Consider the following 12,793-nt stretch of genomic DNA (forward strand, 5'->3'; position numbering starts at 1 on the left):
CCAATCAGCTTCTTCAACAAATGGAAGATTGTCTGACAAAACATGATCCTAACACTTAGTAGAGCGGTTCTTTTGATAAGATTGAATAATTATTTTGATATTATTTAATGTTAGAAAAAAATGTTTTAAAACTCTGACCATTTGTTTTCCATAGACACAAACAGCAGCTAAAAAACAAGAGAAACTTCATAATCAAATGTAGATGCTCAGACAAAACCCGTCTTTTGTGTCAATTGACAACCGTATCTGACAATCATCTAATTTGCAATAATCGCCTGTAGAACATTTGCTTTGGAGACCTTTACAATTGCCGCCCAACAGGTCAGAATTTGGCTTCATTTGGAATGAACAGCTTGTTTTATTGCTTTGCTAAAATTATTTTTTAGCAGAAAAATATCTTAGAAAAAAATATTGATCTATAGTTATCCTAAATGGAGTCTTAAGGTAGGCCAAAGCTATTTTTATAAATAAGAGATTTATGGCTTGAATTGAATTATTAAATAATTAATTGAATTCAAAAAGAGTCCAACCCTTTATTCCCTCCTATCACTTCGATTCACTTTCTCTCCTATTGATAGCCTTCTCACAAGAAATGTAATCCTAGGTTATACTACATGTCCCATCTCGGAAAATATATTATGTACGGAAGCGTAATCCGTCCGGATCCCTAAGTCTGCGGCTCGGTACCGCGTTTCAGTATGGCTGACGCAACTCATTCTGATTGGTATCCGAATGTAAAGTTGTGTCAGCGTCTACACAGAATAATCTTTTCTGATCTCGCCATTAAGCATATATAGAAGGAAATCACATAAACCTAATGCTAGCATCTGCAAGCACTCACCTCCTCACCCTGCTTTTGCCCCCTTCGTCCGCACGCACTTGCACTAGCACCCGCTCGAGCCCCATTACCTTGTTTGTTAGCGGGTCGAGTCGGGTCAACATGATTAGGCCGTATCGGGTAATTTTTGACCTATTTGTCTAATCAGGTCGTATTCAAATTGGGTCAATTAAAGGTTCGGATCAAACCTAAAATTGACCAAAAAATTATTTTGATACCCTATCACACCTTTATGAATTAGTTAAATTGATCATTCTCGAAAGTTAGATTTAAAAAATATCTCAGGTAGATGTTACTAATTTTTTTTTCTTGAGAGCGGTCTAAATATAACACGGCCACTTGACTGACCCGTTCAGTCTCTTGTTCGCTTTTTCTGCACCAACTTTCTTCCGTCCGAGACCAAAGAGCCGGCGACGGAAGCTGTCCCCATTCAATCATTGATGCCTTTCTTCTCTGGCAACCGCCGTGGCAGCGCCGGAGGTAGCTTTGGCCATGCCGTCCTCCCCACCAGCAACACCAAGCCGAAGCCCCTCCGAAAACCTTCCGGTATTCGCCGTCGCAATCCCTTCTCCCCTTCGTCCACCTTCTTCGCCATCGGGATCTCCCTCTCCCTTCTCCTATTCCTGGCTGTCTTCCTGCGCTACGGAGTACCCAGCCACGTCTCTTCCTCCTCTGCTTCCACCTCAAAGAGCTCCCAAATTGTTCGCCCTTCTTCCATTCGTCGTGCGACCCCAAAATCCGATGGCGCTGTTGCGGAAGGAGCGAAGAGGAGTGGGGGCAACATATCTGCTGCCACGGTTGACATCACAACGAAGGATCTCTATGATCGGATCGAATTTCGGGATATGGATGGGGGAGCTTGGAAGCAGGGTTGGAAGGTCAAGTACGATGGGAATGAGTGGGATGAGGAGAAGCTAAAGGTTTTCGTCGTGCCGCACTCGCATAATGATCCCGGGTGGAAGCTGACGGTGGAGGAGTACTATGATCGGCAGTCCAGGCATATATTAGACACCATCGTCGAGTCCCTCTCGAGGGTAAATTCTTTTTCTGTCCTTATGATTACTGTATTGAATTTTTCATGGTCTTGTATGAGTTTTAATGACTTTGGTGGATATCCTAATTTTAGAGGAAAATGGAATCCATCCAATTTCCTTTGGCGCCAATATCTGATAGTCATTCTTCTTTAATTGTAGAACTAAATCCACTATGTTGATAGCTTCAACTATTTTGGTTTACTTACCATCGCTGTGCGTTGGGAAATCTCTAGTAGTTCACATGATTTAGATATTTTCATACTTATTTGATCAAATTTTTCCTAGGCTTACAAATTTTATTCCCATGACCCTGTAAATGTTCATTGATCTCGCTCAGACTTTGTTATGAAGCAAATTCTGTCCTGTAGCTAGCAACCGTTAGGCCAACTATATGTATGTGCCGATTTTTTTATGTGTAAAAGACCAAAGTTCGTCTCAAGTTCCCAACATTAATTTATATACTTTTTGCAGGATGTACGCCGCAAATTTATATGGGAAGAGATGTCATACTTGGAGAGATGGTGGCGGGATGCGTCAGACTTGAAAAGGGAAAGTTTTACCAATTTGGTCAGGAATGGGCAGTTGGAGATTGTTAGTGGGGGATGGGTGATGAATGATGAGGTAAGCTTTTCATGTTTTAATAATTGAAAGGAGGCATGGATAGTTTATAGTCTTTGCAGTGGAATTCAGGAAGCCGTTTCATGCTTGTACATAATTTTTTTCTAAATAGACAACAATATACGTCTTGTACAACTTTTTAAATGAAACATGGATACACATTGATTATTTGTGCATTGAAGGCTTTTGATTAGAAATAAGTGCAGGCTTAGGAGAAAATTGCGTAAGGCTTAGGAACTTGCTTGGTTTGATTGGTTCATTTTCTTAGGGAGAAAATTGTGTAAGGATATCTTCACACCTTTTGCATCAGGATGGGCTCTAAAACATTTGTATTTGCCCTAAGATTAGTGCAACCCTCGGATATTATATGCAACACTAATCTCAACGTAAATCCAAGGGCTTTGAAGCCCATCATGACATTATTATTATTATTTTTTCTATTTTGTAGGCTTTAGTTATCTGCCATTATGCAAAATCTTAATTTGGATCAACCCATTTAAAGACAATGACATTTAGGTTGCCAATTGCCAAACATAATAGAAAAAAAGGTTTCTTGTTAATAAATTCGACAGGACTTGCCCCAATTAAAGCCTAGGTTAGGTTTTAATATCCCAACAAATTGTTTTTCCACTCCAGAAGGTTAGTCTTATTGCTTGCTTGAAAAGATTAACATGACTTGTAGTGTTAGTTTCACAATACTTGAGTTATGAAATCTTCAGTTGCATAGTTTGAGAAAATAAAATTTATATGTAGAACACATTGAAGGGGAAAACTCAAGGCCTTGAATAGTTGCAAAAGTTGATTGTTTGTAATTCGATACAAAGATAGAGAATGATTCTTGAGAGTTGAAAGTGACGAGGCACATAAGTTGGTGCTCATGCATGCGAGTAATGAACACACTAAGAATGTGTGATGCAGGATTGTGAACTTTTTCAAATATTATGAATAATGACATTTTTGGATAGGGTTGGTGCAAGCTATGATTTATTGTTTGTGGTGCTCTTGCTCTCGTGTATTGTCTGATCTTCAGATGAAAACAATTGGCAGCGTCATTGCTATCTTAAGTAGCTCCTGTGGTATGAGTATTGCGGCAATAAATTGGCTATGGATGAGAACAAAGTAAGTGTCATTCGATTATCAAATTGGGCGATGTTATCATTGCCGTTATATGTGGTGCATTAAACACCACTATCATATTAGTATTATAACCATGAATGGGAGAATTATAAGCATCATATGGTCTTCAGGTATAGGCAGGTGACGTTATCATTATCATCTTATGTGATGTGTTTGATGGTGTTGTCCCTATAGTAGGATGACTCTACACATGATACATGCATTACTTGATTGTTGTTGACAAGGAATATTTAATTTGGTTGGGTTAACTATCTTCACTAAATAAGCTATCATGTTCCATAAAAACCTGGGGCTAGAGAACTATGAGATATTGATCTGAGTTTTGTTGTCATGCCCCCCTCCATTCATGCTAAGCCAATGACAATATATTCCTTTTTCCAACTTGATTTGCACTCACTAAACATCGTAAATATTATATACTAGCTTTATTCAATGCTATCTCTAATGATAAAAATGGGTAATTAGCCATAAGGGCTTAAGTTTATAGGAAACTTCGAATCAGATCATAACACAATTGTAAGAGAGTGAAAGTTATAGGCAGTGCATTATCTAATATTCAATATGGTTTCTGAAAAATAAACTTAGAATCACTCATATATTTATAGTGCTGTAACTGTGGAGGCCAACTGTAATTGTGAGCCCATTTCTGAAACTTTCATAATTACAGGAACACCATCCTCTTCATTCTCGTCATATAAATTGCCTCTATCAATATAAATTGATCAGAACTTGTCTGTTCCGTCTGTGGAAGAATAATGTTCATCTGATCCATTGATTAATCATAAAAAACCCCAAAAAAATGCTTTTCATAAAATACAAACAAACATTCTCACAAAGCTAAGGTTTTTTAGAACGCATCTTGTAAACGAGTTGAGTGGCTATTTTCCTTGAAAGGGGTTGCTATGATTTTAAAGAATCTTGCTACCAGGAGTGCCTTGAATGTAGGTGAGAAGAGGATAATATGATCAATGAAACGCACCAAGTTGGGGATGGGTGAAAAATAATACACATGGTCTGAGAAGTGGATCTGTTGAGTAGCAAACGACTTTCTACTTTCCTGACGTACTTGACAAAAATGAAATCTTGTTAGTTAGCAAATCAAAGCTATTGTTTGGATTGTTCATAGTTTGAGTTGAACTTTTCAAATGGATGGCATTGCCTGGTTGCACACACAAGAGTTTCTGAGGAAAGAATGCTACCACTCAGGTAGGAGATCTAACAAAAAATCCAAGTTTTGATTGCCATAAGGTACTCTTTGGTCTATTGCCTAAGATTGGAAGGGATTTTTTTTTGGTTGATTCATTTGAGCTGTTCAATGCATGGAACTGCCTGACTGCACACATGAGGCTCTATGGAAATAATGTAACCGCTGGGACTGGCGAATTAAGAAGAAATCAAAGTTTTACTTGTGATAATGTACTCTTTGGTCTATGCCTGGGATTGAAAGGTCAGATAAGCTTAATAGGTTGACCTAGAAATTTTGTCTCGAGTAAAGAACTGCTTTCTCATGCTGCCAATTATGTGGTCAGGATGTTTTGATAAATTGCTGAGTCCTTTATTGTCTGAGACTCCGAATTGCTGTAATGGTTGAATGTTGGCAACCAAGAAAACTTGTATTCGTCAATTTAGATATGCAAATTCCCTTGGCGTATCCTACATCAGATATGTTGATGACTTTTATAATCTAATGCTAGAAAATTTATGCAGATAGTCTTTTGCGTCAGAAATTATTACCAAAAGAAACGTTGCCATTTTTAACATTTATTTCATGTAATTGAACACTCCAACGATATTGTTTCTTGCTGAAACAAATAAACTGTCTTTCCTTCGCTATTGAAGTGAACATAATCTAAAGATTTCCTTATTTGTTCACGTATATGTATGAGTATGCCAAAATAACAATATTCCTTCTCTGTTTTCTTAAAATATTTCTGATTGTTCCGAAATTACTACAGAAAGTAATGAACAGAAAGTTTATGATAGTAATTGGCGCAGTTTTCATTCAAACATGAATGTTTTTTAAGTTGGGCATAACTTTTAAGACATACCAGTAAGACTAAGGCTACATTTGGGATGGCTTTCATACTGTTTCTTAAAACAACTTTATAGTAAAAAAATTAATTTTTAATCTAAAAAATTATTTTAAGAAACAGTAAGAAAGTCGTTCCAAACAAAAGCCTAAGACTAACTCATTGTTGTTAACTACAAGAAATATACTTCTTAGTTGATTGAGATATTGTAATCTTCTTGATTTTACTGATAATTTTCTTTAATCATTTTGATTATTATTTTTTGGTCAACATTGTTTGCTTTCTAAACTGTCTTTTACATGGTCATCTATTAAAAAGTTACATTGTTATTGTCTTTTCTATGAAATTAAAATCCTTGACTTGAATAGGATTTCTTAGTTGTAGAAGTTTTTTGCCTTTGAATACGGTCTCATTGGAGCTTCTTTTACAGGCAAACTCGCATTATTTTGCTATCATAGATCAGGTATGTCGCTATGTACCATCATTCAAGCTGTATTTGTCTTTTTTATTTGACCTTATCCTTGCGAATTATTTATTCTAAACTTGTTTGATAATACCATGCATGGGAAAAATTGTTATGATTAAATACCTGATCCTTGCCACTATATGAGCTTCTGTGAAATGAATCCTAATATGAGAAAATATACGAGGTACTTACAGTTCTAGAGTGTCTTTATGCCACGTAGATACCAGGCCAAACATTTGGACACCGGGATTCTTTAGGATACCACAAACAGCATTTTGAGAGCCTCGTTTTTTTTATTTTGGACACTTCTTAGAAATCTGTTGGTATATTATCATGAGGGGGAGTTCAAAGGGGCCGGCGGCTAGGGTGGGAGTGGCCGCCGGTTTTGATAGTGGGGTGTGGTCGGTTGGGTGAAGTGGAGAGGGGTTCGGTGAGGGTGGAGGCTTGACCGTGGGTGGGGAAAGGGAAGTATGGCCGGCGGTGGTGGTTGGAGGAGGAAGGGGAAGAGATAGAAAGTAGAACCACGAACCCGACTCGTCTAGGTTGGTAGGTGATGCGCAATTCTCCCTCTCCTAGGGATCTTACTCTGATCTCTCAAGCTCTCATAAGAACTCAAACAAAGAGAAGAATTTTTCTTAATCAATCATTCATTAGCTTTAGAAGAAGACATGAGGGCTATAAATAGCCACGTACAAAAGACTCAAGAAATAAAAGGACTACAATGCCCCTAGAGCTTACATACGACATCCCTTAAGAAAAGGGTAAAACGGGAAAACAAATACACATGAATAATAAAAGCTACATAACATAATAAAAGAAAACAAATATATGAAGTGACTCAAAAGTACATAGACTCGATCGTGGCCGTAGATTGATGGCCACGCCTTTGATATACTTTCCATGCTCTGATGTCCTCATCACAAAACCATAACAAACTGAAAAAAAAATTTACCATTTCTCGTCTATACCAATATCATCTGAAGTTTCATGACAAAAAACTTAAATGTCAGTTCCCCATGTTCTTCTCTTTTGTAATATCTTATTTTCATATCATCATATTTACGTGCTCTTTTCCATCAAATTTATGCATTGTTACTTTTTTGTTTCTTTTATTTGAGATTTTTTATTCAAATCTCTTTCCGATTCATCCACATGTAACACCTAGTTTTAATTAGTCTCCCTTAAATAGTAAACACATAATTTAATTATTTTAATTTTAATTTGCCATCATTTAGTATTTATTTGTAACTTATGTTCATTAAGCTTCCTCCAGATTACTTGTTCATAATACCATTATTTCAAGACAATTAGATATTATGTAACTTAGTGTTTATGTGATCTTTTTTTTAGTTGTTAAATTAAATTAATGAGATTGATTGGAAATGATAGAAACTTGTACTTTGTTAAGTATAAAAAATTCTTATTTTTAATGCTTTTAAATTTATATTTTCTTAATTAATTTTTACTATTTTTTAAATATATAAAATATAAAATTAAAATGACAAAGCATATGTTTTGTGCTTTGAACCTTACTCTTCATCCTACAACAAGGTCAATATCTTTGCTTTACGCTTTTGTTTTTGAAAAGAGAAAATGATCAAAATGGTCTCTCCACTCTCGACTCTTTATGAAGGACCAAAACCATAGACAAATCAGACCTTGACAAATTCATATTCAACCTAGGTCAATTGGTCTAACCTGACTCAACTTAGTCAGATTTTTTACCTTTAATGCACAGGGAGGAATGCCTTAGCAACTGATGAATCTCCTTTTCAAGAAAAGCTTTTCAATTCTTTTCCGATAAAGTATCCAGATGTTCTTCATGTTTAGGGATGATACAGAGTGGGTAAACAGCCCTCCCTGATAAGCCCTAGTCAAATCCTTATCTAATTAACAATCAAACACTAGAATCTGATTTGATGGTTAAAAATAAATGACCTACCTTCTTCGTGGTGGGTAGTGACACCCAATGTATACTTGATAAGAGATAATAAATTAATTATTAAACAATATAATATGATAGGCTGAAAAATCCTCATTAATATGCAATAATATTTAAAAAGTTAATAGAAATTTGACCAATAATGTAATATCAAAGTACATTAAAGCAAATAATTTTACAACCATCATTGATTTAAGGTTTTAAATATTTTACACTTTAGCATTCTATTTTTTGTGCGTCTATGTATATATAAGAATGGATTTTATTTATAATAAGATAATATTTGTAAAAGTTATAAAATGTTAAATTAGTTTTGGACATTGGGTTTTCATGAGGCTAATACCAAACCTCTATTAGGTTATCCCTATGGATAGTACTCTAAACTCTAAATCTGAATAACCACTATATCTGATCTATTAATCAGTTCGCTTGAGTTAGATATCCTGCCAGAAGGCATAATTGCTATCCCTATTAATGATGTCCATTTTAATTGGTATCTTTTAAACATAGTAGTAGCACTTGTTTCCCAATCCCACCCCTCTTGCGTAACCTTTAGTTCTGAGAATGGATAATTTTCTTTTTGTCTCTGCTTTACCATCTTTTGTGTTAACCAATTGCATCGTTGGTTGGATTCAATTAGATGTACGGGTTCACTGCCTACAGCCTTTTCTTTTACGCTTCATTATCGTCATTTTTTTGAGCTGCTTCCATCACAATGGCCCTGCCAAGGAGCCTTTTGAGAAGCGTGACACAAATTTGTTTTCTTGGACGCATAGTTGCTCTTTTTATTCTTTACTTATGGTCCTGCGGGCACACCACCGACACCCCCCCCCCCCCCCCCCCCCCCCCCCCCCCCCCCCCCCATAATTGCTGCTTTCAGGCAGTTGGCCACTTATTGCCAGGTTTAATTCATATATATCTTTGATTCAGATAATGGAGGGAAATATGTGGCTAAATGATACTATCGGTGTTGTTCCCAAAAATTCATGGTCCATAGATCCATTTGGTTATTCAGCTACCATGGCATACCTTCTTCGACGGATGGGCTTCAGGAACATGCTTATCCAGAGGACCCATTATGAAGTGAAAAAGGAGTTATCTTTGAACAAAAATCTTGAATATATATGGAGGCAGAGCTGGGATGTGGATGAAGCTACAGATATATTTGTCCACATGATGCCGTTCTACTCTTATGATATTCCACACACTTGTGGACCTGAGCCGGCTATATGTTGCCAGTTTGATTTCGGTCGAATGGGTGGTTTTGGGTATGAATACTGCCCTTGGGGAATTAGCCCTGTTGAAACAAATCCTGGTAATGTGCAGGAGAGAGCATCAAAACTTTTGGACCAGTACAGAAAAAAATCTACTCTATATAGAACCAACACTCTTCTTATTCCTCTAGGAGATGATTTCCGTTATGTTAGTGTTGGTGAAGCAGAAGCTCAATTTAGAAATTATCAAATGCTCTTTGATTACATAAATAACAATCCCATTTTGAGGGCTGAAGTTAAGTTTGGTACGCTTGAAGATTATTTCACTACTCTACGTGAGGAAGCAGAAAGAAAGAACTATTCCGTCCATGGAGAAATTGGATCTGGAGAACTTGGTGGATTCCCTTCTCTTTCTGGTGATTTTTTTACTTATGCTGACAGGAATCAAGATTACTGGAGTGGATACTATGTTTCAAGGCCATTCTTCAAAGCAGTTGATCGCATATTGGAACAGACACTTCGTGCATCAGAGATTATGGTTTCATTTGTTCTAGGAAGCTGTCAGAAGTTACAATGTTCAAAACTTCCCATAAGTTTCTCCCACAAGTTGACTGCTGCTAGGAGGAATCTAGCTCTATTCCAGCATCATGACGGAGTTACTGGTACTGCAAAGGATCATGTGATGGAAGACTATGGGACACGGATGCATACTTCTTTGCAAGACTTGCAGATATTTTTGTCAAGAGCAGTTGAAGTCCTTCTTGGTGACATTCATGACAAGAGAGATCCTACAGTATTGGCGAAGTTTGAGCCTGAGCAGACGAGATCTAGATATGATGTCCAGGCAGTCCATAGGATTCTTGACATTTCTGAGGGGCAGGCTCGTTCAGTGGTCTTCTTTAACCCTTTGGAGCAAACAAGGGTTGAGGTTATTATGGTCGTCACATCCACACCCGATATTTCAGTCATCGATTCGAATGGAGCCTGTGTTCCGAGCCAAATTTCTCCAGAGTGGCAACCATCCATGAAGGACAAGATTTTCACAGGCCATCATCGTCTTTATTGGAAGGCTTCAGTACCTCCAATGGGCTTGGAAACCTATTATGTTACTCGTGGACTTAAAGGTTGTGAAAGAGCAGCTCCTGCTGAACTAAAGATATCTCCTGATTTGAGTTCTTTATCGTGCCCTTCTCCTTATACCTGTTCAAAATTAGAAGGGGACAAGGCAGAAATTCGCAATGCCCACCATACACTTATAGTTGATGTAAGTCATGGTTTGCTACAGCAAATAATTCATAAAGATGGCCGAAAAACTATGCTCGGGGAAGAAATAGGCATGTATAGCAGTATTGGAAGTGGGGCCTACTTGTTTAAGCCTACGGGTGAGGCTCATACAATTATTGAGAAGGGAGGCCTCCTGATAATATCATCAGGACCACTTGTGCAAGAATTTTACTCTATTCCGAAGACTACATGTTCAAAAACACCAGTCTCTCACAGCACGCGAATCTACAAGGGAGAGAACACTTTGCAAGAATTACTAATTGAGAAGGAGTACCATGTCGATATACTCGGGGGAGAATTTAATAACAGGGAGCTTATTGTCAGATTTAAGACAGACATTGAAAACAAGAGGATTTTCTATTCTGATCTAAATGGTTTTCAAATGAGCAGGAGAGAAACGTATCATAAAATCCCATTGCAAGGTAATTATTATCCAATGCCTTCTCTCGCCTTCTTACAGGATACATTAGGTCGTAGGTTTTCTGTGCACTCCAGACAGTCATTGGGAGCAGCAAGCCTTAAGGATGGTTGGCTGGAGATCATGTTAGACCGCCGTCTCGTTAATGATGATGGCCGCGGTCTTGGACAAGGAGTCATGGATAACCGTCCCATGAATGTTGTCTTCCACATCCTCATGGAATCCAATGTCTCTGTCCTACCCTCTACCAAAAATTTGACCTTACAGCCTTCAATTCTTTCCCATTCTGTTGGAGCCCACCTAAACTACCCCATGCATGCATTTGTTAGCAGGAAAGAGGAGTCAATAGCGTCAAAGCCATCCTTGGGAACCTTTGCTCCTTTGGCTTCTTCCTTGCCATGTGATTTGCATATAGTTAACTTAAAAGTTCCACAGCCTCTAAAGTTCCCCCAGGGCCAGTCAGTTGAACCAAGGTTTGCCATTTTGTTACAGAGAAGGGGTTGGGATTCTTCATACTGTAGTAGGGGGGAATTGCAGTGTTCATTGGTGACTAATGAACCTGTGAATATTGTCAACATTTTTAAAGATCTTTCCGTTCAGAATATGAAGCCAACTTCTTTGAATCTTCTGCATGATGACACTGAAATACTAGGATATGTCGGACAGCAGGGCAACGTAGGTCAAGAGGATAATTTGCTGATATATCCCATGGAAATACAGGCATTCAAATTAGAGCTGCAACGACGAACTTGACTAAGTACATACACTAACATATATCAGAATAGTTGAAGTCATGATAATTTCTCCTTTATGTATCATTCTCTCGAGCTCATTATCTGAATCTTAGCTTGTTTTTCTCATCCCATTGGTTGGTTGAACAGTAGAGCGAGTTCTGTAGGCGGCTATTTGAAGTTTTCTCAATTGTACCATCTGAGCTAAAGCTTTTATGTGCAAGATTTTGATCCACATACTTCGCCATTGGCCGGACAAAAGATTGCAAGGTTTTTCTCCCAGGTGAGTTGCAATCTCGATTTTCCACAGCTTAGCTCTTTCAACTTACTCTTATTTTTCGTTGAAGAGCAATGAAATTGGTCATAGTTTTGCTCTACCAAACAATTTCTTATATTCCCCTGAATCTTATCTATCTTATATTGTCAACATTATGTACATAAATGATTGTTATTATTCTCCGTGAAACTTTTATCCACTGGATTCCACTTAATTTTATCTACTTATTTTTATTTGTTTTTTAATGTTTTTTTTACTATGAATATGAATATTTTTTAAACATTTTTGAGGGAGGAGCCTAGCCGTGTTGAGTTAGTTTCAATAAGTTGTGTTTCTTTGTCTGTTTTATTTCTCAAAAGTTACAAATGAGAGTTTAGTCAGGCTCTATTTTATGCGAGAGGGCCATGGTGAAAAGGTTTTAACTTTTAAGCTAGTGGTTGAGGGCTTCAAGTTAACCGAAAGGTCATAAAAATTCTAAGCTTCACATATACCAATATATCTATATGAATTTACAATTGCATTCGCTCTTAATTATTTCCTCTCATTTAATAAAGAAATATCAACCCAAGTATATTCTCCAATTTTGGATCTTCTTTGTGTTTATCCTTAGTCTCACGTACGTACACAAACTCTGTTGCTTATTATATCATATGTTAGATATATTTCAAATCCTTGATCCTACATTTTTGTATAGACAAGATATTAATTTTGATTATTTGATCCCTAATCAAATAATTATGATCAACATTTATTAAGGAGCAATATAATCAATTAAACATAGTTTGTTCAAAGATACACAAATGT

The 12,793-nt window shown here is 37.1% G+C and overlaps 1 protein-coding gene across 2 annotated transcripts; it reads left to right on the forward strand.

Annotated features, from left to right (window-relative positions):
- Positions 1–1,178: 1,178 nt before the first annotated feature.
- LOC110092430 (alpha-mannosidase 2) lies at positions 1,179–12,203 on the forward strand. Of its 2 annotated transcripts, XM_020816981.2 has the most exons (5): positions 1,179–1,872; positions 2,344–2,493; positions 6,088–6,120; positions 8,996–11,738; positions 11,863–12,203. In XM_020816981.2, exons 1-4 carry the CDS (start codon positions 1,279–1,281, stop codon positions 11,732–11,734), a joined length of 3,516 nt encoding a protein of 1,171 aa, XP_020672640.1. In that variant the 5' UTR covers positions 1,179–1,278; the 3' UTR covers positions 11,735–11,738; positions 11,863–12,203. The 2 variants fall into 2 exon arrangements, with proteins under 2 accessions (XP_020672640.1, XP_020672639.1); XM_020816980.2 differs by having other exon boundaries at positions 1,180–1,872; positions 8,996–12,203.
- Positions 12,204–12,793: the final 590 nt, after the last annotated feature.

This window comes from Dendrobium catenatum, unplaced genomic scaffold (genome assembly GCF_001605985.2).
Source record: "Dendrobium catenatum unplaced genomic scaffold, ASM160598v2 fragScaff_scaffold_29, whole genome shotgun sequence".
In the NCBI taxonomy this organism is placed as follows: domain Eukaryota; kingdom Viridiplantae; phylum Streptophyta; class Magnoliopsida; order Asparagales; family Orchidaceae; genus Dendrobium; species Dendrobium catenatum.